Genomic DNA, 9,517 nt, shown 5'->3' with positions numbered 1-9,517 from the left:
ATAATTATTTCAAAATTAATAACTTTACAAGTTATATAATAAGCCGTAATAAATTTAATTCATACAGATTTATTAAAAATCGAACTAAACCTCTAAATAGAGGTAAACGAGACACAAATACATCTATCTCTTTCTCGCAGATAACATATACGCAACACATCCGAACAAATGTAACGGAATAACTCATTTAAGCAGAGTTAAGTTTGATGATTTTTAATTTTGAACTCTATTCTTTAACAGGAAAAGCTATTTTTGTATACAGCTATTGTGTAAAGTTGTGCAATAATTGAACATCGTGAAACTTGAAGATAGCTGACAGTCAGTTCGTCGATTTTGTCTGTGGCGTGTTGATATCGGTATTTTTATCAGTGATAATTCATTTTGATTGTGTTGTTTGTAGGTCTTAAACTTGTTAGTAACCAAAGTTATTAATAATATCATATAAATCGTTATATTTGGTTTCAAGACATTTTAAAATTAAAATTGTAACAAATTTAAGTTCGGTTTGTTGTTTTTGTTTATGTGAATAAGTGTATAATCCATCCAAAAGAAATCTAGATACGATTGCTTGGATTTATTATCAAGTGATCAACCTTTCTTATAACATGGATAATACTACAAATATGTATAGCGATAATTACAAGTGCGATAATATCCTATTTAATGAGGACTTTTCTGAAGGTTTAAAAAAGTCGATACATGAAGTTATAACAAGAGAAGGTTACACAGCTTACAGTGTAAATGTTAAAAAAATATCAACTGGTGGTAACAATTTTATGGGTGAATTATACGAAATAGATATTAACGGCAAAACAAATGAAGATAACAAAGAAAATAACATATTTCTAAAACGTATAATTCGCAATGATGACTTCAAAATATATTCTATATCGGAAGTTTACAAGAAAGAAGCATTTGTTTACAAAGAACTCGCTAAAATGTTTAACGAATTACAAGAAAACGCAAACATTCCCGCCGATGATAGATTCAAAATAGTCAAAAGTTATGAAGAAACGAACGATGAAGTTATAATACTTGAAAATTTAGCTAAATATAACTTTAAAACAATGTCCAGAATGGATGTTATGTGTATAGAATTCGCAAAGTTATCTATAGAACAATTAGCCAAATTCCACGGCTTGTCTTTCGTTTTACAAAAAATGAAACCCGAATACTTTGAAACGAAGATTAAAACAATAAAACAATCTATGGTTTATGATGATTATTGGAATGAATTTATCACGAACATGTGTGAACTCTCCGTTTCTAAATTGGATGATGTTACAAAAGAAAAAATATCAAAATTTTTCGAGTATTCTCTAGACAAATATCCTAAATATATGAATGGATTGCATTCACAAATCAAATGCCTGTGCCATGGAGATTATAAAATGAATAATATTTTGATCAAGGAACAAGTAAGTACATGTTTATAACAGTTTAATTATTAAATTTTCACAATATTCGTCCTGACCGATTTCGATCACGACAGATATTCTTAAGACCTAGACTAGTTGCGGAGGTGATATTGTACTAAACGTTTGCGCGGAAACATAGGTGTGCTCTCCATCTCTCTCATAATCTGATGGATGTAGAACTTGACACGATAAGGATATAGACACTCCTTATATCATGCAGGCATCGAAGAGTAAACATGCAAACATCGGGCTTAATAGAAATAACGGGAGAACTCAATAACTTATTATTGGTCCAGCCCAGGTTTTAAACAAAGAGTTTGGTCTACAGCTTTCTAAGATTACCGTTATACTAACGAATTAGTTAATATTGGTGTAATAGAAAACACGTAGAATGAATACGAACGTCATCACATTAATAGTACATCTTATGCACCGCCAATAACCGCATTAGCAGTTAATGATCATAACAAAAGGTAGAGGTGAACGAACCCACCATTGTTATGGACCTTTGTACGTTTGCTCATAAATCATGAATATTTGTAAATATTTCACCGACCTCGTAGTAATTGTCATACTAAAATTTATAGTTTATATTTTTTCGTTAATATTTATAACGCAACGTGTTTCGATAAATTATTGTAGTTATATACAGCTTACAGTAACAGCCTGTTAATGTCCCACTGCTGGGCTAAGGCCTCCTCTCCCTTTTGAGGAGAAGGTTTGGAGCTTATTCCACCACGCTGCTCCAATGCGGGTTGGTAGAATACACATGTGGCATAATTTCAATGAAATTAGACACATGCAGGTTTCCTCACGATGTTTTCCTTCACCGTCAAGCACGAGATGAATTATAATCACAAATTAAGCACATGAAAATTCAGTGGTGCTTGCCCGGGTTTGAACCCACGATCGTCAGTTAAGATTCACGCGTTCTAACCACTAGGGGTCCTGGTCTCCTCGGTAAGTCGTATATACGTGTCAAAGCGTATATACGACATGAGATGATTTCACTTTGACCAAGTCATATACAGCTTATTCGTATCTAATTTTATACAACAAAAGCAAAACTAAGTAGGTCTGAAAATATTTTCATTAATAGTTTCATTTAATATCATATGAAATATATATCAAGTCTAACTAATGAACAAACACCTCCTATATTTAAAAGACAGGCTAGAAAAACTTGTAGCAGAATTCCATTCGAAACAAACATTATACCTTGCATTAACTGCATTTCATATTATTAAAGTAAACCTAAACAAATTCCCTTGTTTTTTTTTCTTCGGTAAGGCACGATGTAAACACATATGTCACATGAAAATTCAGTAATGTTCGAATAAATCTACAAATATATAGCAAAGTGTTGCATACACTGTGACATAGCTTGCGATCACATTAAATTCAAAAATAATATCATCACATAACATCGATATCATGTACTCGTATATCTTAAATGATAACGATTGAAAGATAATAATGATATCCATTTTTCCCCTCATTTTCAACCTTCACGTTTCCGTCTCTTGGGTGATAGTCGATCAGTACCAACTTCGATGTCGCCAGAAAGACATAGCTCGTTTAAGCTGAACAACTGTTTTAAGATAGTGAATTTTATGATGTCAATAATAAATTTTGTTTGAAGTATTTAGATTATTTCATCGTTTTTTTTTTCATAATTGTTCTCTTTTGAAAGTAGATAACATAGGCTATGCTTATATATAATTATAATAGAAGTTTAATTTTTTTTTTATAACATATTTGTTTTATTCATCATTAGCAAATATAATTTAAATTCACGGCTTATAATATAATGTAAATTCTACCAATGAAAACGCGCTAAACACAAACGGCCAAATAACAAAACTTTGTTTACATAAACACTGATTTCTCTCTTTCTTTTATCATTGATTTGACATTCCAAAGAAGAAGACGTAGCGATGTGTATCTGATCACCCTTTAAACAACATTTATATCCAATATGAATGTAGGGATGTAAGGGGAGTCGACAACGGCCTTAGACTCTCTACCGTCAACGTCACCTGCAAGTGGTGCATCCTGCTGATCAACGAACGAGGCTCTGGTGACCAAAATCTTTTTTTTTTTTATATTCGCCGGGAGGGCAAATGACTCTACTCTACCTGATGGTAAGTGGTAGTAGAGTCCAAACGCGACGACGGCCAGTACAGACGGGAAAAACGTTCTGCACTAGCCGCCTTCGCCTTGCCGGCCCGCAAGATGCCTCTTCACGCCTCGTTTGAAGGAACCCGGGTTGTAAGAGGAGGGGAACACGTGAGCTGGTAAGGAATTCCATTTTTTGGAAGTGCGACAAAGAAAGGAGTTGCCAAATTTCTTTGTTCGCGATGGAATTGATGTCACAGTTAGGCGGTGACATCGACAACCAGCTCGCGTGGACTTAAGAAGGAAGGGAGAAGCAGGAATTAGAGAGAATAATTCCTCAGAGCACTCGCCGTGATACAGTCGATAGAAAGCGCTCAGTGCTGCTATCTCACGACGCAATTGTAAAGGTTCAAGGGTGTTTGTGACCTTTACATCGCCAATAATGCGTACAGCACGTCGCTGCAACCGGTCCAAGGCCTCAAGTAGGTACTTAGCGGAGCCATCCCAAAGGTGCGAGCAATATTCCACGCAAGACCGTACCTGTGTTTTGTACAGCAGGCACAGTTGTTGTGGCGTGAAAAAGCGCCGCACCTTATTCAGAACTCCGAGTTTCCGTGAAGCTGTTTTTATAACAGCCTCGATGTAATCCCTTGGACTAAGGTAGCAGCGAACGTCAATCCCCAGCATGGCGATTTTGCTTTGCATCACCAGCGGAGTATCACAGAGGGAGGGAAGAGGGAAAAATGTTGACTTTTTCGCCGTGAGAGCGCATACCTGTGTTTTCTTGGCATTAAACTCAACAAGATTATCGGAACCCCATTTGGCGATGAGCTCTAACGTCCTATCGAGTTCAATGACAAGATCCTTCCGCCTCTCCTCAATTTCCGCTCGCCCAGCCACTGCGCGTCCGTGGTATCCACCATGCACTGTACTATCGTCTGCATAGCAATGTATGTTCCCAAGAGAGAGCATATCATTGATATGCAAAAGAAAGAGTGTGGGAGATAGCACAGATCCCTGGGGGACCCCAGCATTCACTACATAGAATTGTGAAGCGCAATATGTAATGCATAGCTGAGCAGGCAGACCATATGGCGGCAGCTTGGAGAGAAGACTTTTGTGCCAGACCCTGTCGAAAGCCTTGGAGATATCGAGGCTGACAGCCAACGATTCTCCATGCTTGTCGATAGCTTCACCCCAGAGGTGTGTTACGTACGCTAGATATCGTGGCGGTATAACCACACAAATGCTGGAATCCGAAAATGCAATCCTGATAGCGGGCAGCAGCGCTATCAGCGAAAGATTTCCAGCTACTGCGGTCATCAACCCGCCTGCCAAGCGTGATGACTTAGACAATAAACCCCTCTAAATGAACGACAACACATTAATAAGTAAAGCCTTTAAGTAGTTACTCTTTTCCATCAATTAGTACATGCCCATATACATATACTCAATATATAATGAATATTGAAGTTCAATGCAATACATTTCACAAGTAATTTACCTAATTGGCATCCAATTATATACAGTCTACAACATGATAATTCAAGTTGTTTTGTAATATATGTATATTAGTATGTGTAGACACGAAATTTCACAGTGATTAGAATGTAATATTCGTAATCGGACATTTCAGGTTCAAATCGGATCAAACATAACAAAGTGTTTATGTTTTATTTCTACTTATAATTCATCTTTTTATCATTTAACAGGCAATATCGATAAAAATATTAACAAATACTAATCAAGTCGACATATTTTTATGTTTAGATATTAAAAGTAGAATAAAATACATACGTATGTACATATGTACATACACACATATGTACATGAACACTGAAAAACTTCTACACTCCTGTTTTGAGCAACCGTGTATAAATAATTAAATAGATTTTTCCTTACCTTTAAAAGAGAGCTTTTATTTACAGACTGCATCTGTGTTTCTGCACAAGCTTTTGCACTTACACAGCATGTCTTGTGATATGATGATATGTAGGGTTTGTTTGCAAAAAGGCTTATAAATAAAAGGATAACGGTTTTTTCTTATTATAAACTTATTCTAAACATATATTTAAAAAACGTATTTGAAAATTTATGCCAAATTTCATATAGCATATTGAGATACAATATCGATGTTTGATGTTATGATCATCATTTACAAATAACGTCAGATAAACAAGAAATGTAATTCGAATCTCACGTCCAGCAAAATGCATTTAAACTATAATTGTTACGATTCATAACATATCACATCATATGACGCATTGCACGGTATTATATGACGTTACGTTATATACCATAACTATTTTGTCATCTTTTTTTTTATAGAATAGGAAGGCGGACGAGCATATGGGCCACCTGATGATAAGTGGTCACTAACGCCCATAGACATAGGCATTGTAAGAAATGTTAACCATCGCTTATATCACCAATGCACCACCAACCTTGGGAACTAAGATGTTATGTCCCTTGTGCCTGTAATTACACTGGCTCACTCACCCTTCAAACCGGAACACAACAATACCAAGTACTGCTGTTTTGCGGTAGAATATTTGATGAGTGGGTGGTACGTACCAAGACGAGCTTGCACAAAGCTCTACCACCAGTAAATCTGCAACATCTGGGACCTTAGATGATTTTGAGTTTCAAAAAATATATAACATTGTAATGCCTCTTTTATAGTCTTTTATGTTAGCCAATCTTCTAACTTATAACTTATAAAATTATCTTTCATCAAGCATTTTACCCACCAACTCCTGTTTCCAATCCAGAACTGTCATAATATGGTTACAAATGATACGAAGTCAATATTAATAAAAACCATTTTCGTTCACAGGACGGACAAATAACAGAAGCAATACCGATCGACTTCCAGCAAATATACTACGGCTGTCCGGTCATTGACCTCATATACTTTATATACGCGGCAAGTGATAGGGACTTCAGAAAACAACACTTATATTATCTAAAAGATCTATACTATGAGACTTTAACGAGGTTCCTGAATTACTTCGCTATTGATGTCTCTACAGTGTGCCCGAGGGTTGAATTTGAGGAATGCTTTAAGGATAGCTTAGACTACGGCTTAATGTACACGCTATATATGTTGCAAATGTTTTTCGTCACTGATAATATACCAGATTTAAGCAAGGATGAACTCTTGGAGATGAAGATAGAAGTCGATGACAGATTTTATGATAGAATGCAAGGGATCATTGATGACTTCATTGACTTGGGAATTTTGTAATCAGATTGTGTTTGTTTACTTAATGTTTTTTTTTTAAGTCGAAATTATAAAAGTTTGTTGTATACAGCCGATCGTTGTATTTTTTATGATTTAATTAAACGATAAAATTTGTTTATAAATTTCAACAATCACGATGTTAAAGAATATTATGTTAATGTTTGAGAAATTTATTAAAATTTAACGTTATTTTTGTTCCATTATTCACGCCAATATGACTCCAAATTAAAAATATACTTTACAAGCAAATTTAAATTGATATTTTAGAAAATTAATATACCAGTTGTTCGGAATGTAGATTGAATAGTCATCGCAAATAATGTCATATATATATATATATATATATATATTTTTTTTAAAATAGAAAGGCGGACGAGCATGTGGGCCACCTGATGGTAAGTAATCACCAACGTCCACAGACATTGGCATTGTAAGAAATATTAACCATCGCTTACATCTCCAATGCGCCACCAACCTTGGGAACTAAGATGTTACGTCCCTTGTGCCTGTAATTACACTGGCTCACTCAACCTTCAAACCGGAACACAACAATACCAAGTACTGCTATTTTGCGGTAGAATATCTGATGAGTGGGTGGTACCTACCCAGACGAGCTTGCACAAAGCCCTACCACCAGTATTTATTATATATTATATATAAGAGTATACTATCGTTAATGTTAAATGCAATAGAACTTTTACTTGGTGATAGTGCTTTGTACAAGCCCGACTGGATCCGTACCACACACGTCATATATACACCATTTTTAAATGTAGATTCTTCTGCTACCACAAAAGTTAGTATTTATAATAAAAATATTAACAATGAAATTTATTAATAATTGTTTCCGTAGGTTATACATTAACTCCACTCTAACACTAAACTTTACGATTTTTGATGAATTGGCAAAATAAAAAGCAAATAACATTCCAAATTTACCGCCGTTCCAAGTTTAAATATTTCTTTGTTCGCACTCGTTATTCTGTCCAGCGGAGATTAAGAGATTCGACCAATTTTTCGTGGAATTATCGATACTTTGCTTCGAACCAAAATGATTTATGTTTCTCAAGTACCCATGTTGGTATTTCATGAAAAAAACATTTGTAGGAGTGAAATGAATTGTGTTTTAGCCGACTTCAAAGAAAGTCTCAATTCGACTGTATTTATATATATGCATTTAATTTACCTCGTAGCAATACAAGACAAATAGGTAATCTTTTACACACAGGAATGTTCCTGTGTGTAAAAGATTAAACAGGACGCAATTAGGATAAAAGTCACTTTTACCCCGTTTATCAGATTTATACAATAGCATTTCAAAACTAGTAAAGTAGCTGATCTGGATATTTTTCATAATAGCCTGTCTCAGTTCTAACGCAACATTTTGAATTACCTAAACACTTGCCCTCGTTGAACGGTCTTGCATTCGACCCAACTTGACTTATTATTTACTAACTTTTATAGAGTTATGTAATTTTTTTTATCTCTATAATTGTTTTCTTTGTTTTTCTTTTGTTCTCTAAATTTTTTCTCTAAATTAATATATAATTTTAAATGAATATTCATCGTAAATTTAATAATAATTTCATAATTTATTTAAACACATTTTTAATAATTTTAATGATGTTAATGTATTTGTATTTTTATGGACTTTAAAATTTTCTGCACTAGCCGCCCCCACCTTGCCGGCCCGCAAGATACCTCTTCACATAGTTATAAAATATATTTTAATTATATTTGAGTTATTTATTATTTATTTTTTTTATTTCGTACAATTTTATTTATGTATAAGCAAACTTACAAATAACAACATAAAAATAATGTTTACGATTTAATATTTATAATGAGCATACAATTATTAAAAAGTATTTGCACGTTTGCTTTTTTTAGAAATAAAAAAAAATGTCCAATAGAAAACCTTGCAATTCCTGGAGTAAAAAGTACCCTATCTGACTTAGAGTGTAAATTATTACTTTATCAAGTTAAAACTCATTCAATCATTTCCGCTCGATGCGTACGAGAGATAGTGTTTTTATTCCACGGTTTCTGAGAAAACGATACGTTTTGCTTACAGGCAGTATTATTTTTTAATTTACGTTTGCAATTGTTTATTGAAGAAATATTATATAGACATCTTTATACAGTAACAGCCTGTGAATGTCCCACTGCTGGGCTAAGGCCTCCTCTCCTTTTTTTGAGGAGAAGGTTTGGAGCTTATTCCATTACGCTGCTCCAATGCGGGTTGGTGGAACATATATACAATAGAACATCTTTATACATTTACTCTAATATCCGTTATTGTTAGCCTTCTGCTATTTAGTAGCAACCCAATGGTGGCTTTTGAATTACATCTCATAGGACAAATGTACTATCCGTAAGCAAAACGATGGTTTTTAAATATAGTAACCAGACATTACATATATTTGACGGGCCGGTTGGCGTGGTTGGTAGATACTTGCCTTTCACGCCGAAGGTTGTGGTTTCGATTTCCACCTAGGACAGACATTTTTGTGCGTGAACATGTCTGTTTGTCCTGAGTGAGGCTGTAAATATCTATATAATAATATTAATATTAATATATATATAATATATATAATATATAATATTTTACTGGTGGTAGGTACCACCCACTCATCAGATATTCTACCGCAAAACAGCAATACTTGATATTGTTGTGTTCCGGTTTGAAGGGTGAGTGAGCCAGTGTAATTACAGGCACAAGGGACATAAAATCTTA

General features: G+C 34.4%; 1 protein-coding gene across 1 annotated transcript; it reads left to right on the top strand.

Moving 5' to 3' along the window:
• The first annotated feature begins 350 nt into the window (after positions 1-350).
• On the top strand, positions 351-6,846 carry LOC126774319 (uncharacterized). Its single transcript, XM_050495788.1, has 2 exons — positions 351-1,418; positions 6,373-6,846. The coding sequence occupies exons 1-2, from the start codon at positions 606-608 to the stop codon at positions 6,781-6,783; spliced, it is 1,224 nt and encodes a 407-aa protein (XP_050351745.1). The 5' UTR covers positions 351-605; the 3' UTR covers positions 6,784-6,846.
• The last annotated feature ends 2,671 nt before the right edge of the window (positions 6,847-9,517 follow it).

The sequence above is a fragment of the Nymphalis io genome, chromosome 16 (assembly GCF_905147045.1).
Source record: "Nymphalis io chromosome 16, ilAglIoxx1.1, whole genome shotgun sequence".
Taxonomy (NCBI): domain Eukaryota; kingdom Metazoa; phylum Arthropoda; class Insecta; order Lepidoptera; family Nymphalidae; genus Nymphalis; species Nymphalis io.
This window is presented reverse-complemented; position numbering and strand designations above follow the sequence as displayed.

Coding starts and splice junctions, on each gene's coding strand:
- LOC126774319 (XM_050495788.1), top strand. CDS start 606: ATGGATAATACTACAAATATGTATAGCGATAATTACAAGTGCGATAAT. Junction 1,419..6,372: donor ATATTTTGATCAAGGAACAA/GTAAGTACATGT, acceptor TTTCGTTCACAG/GACGGACAAATAACAGAAGC.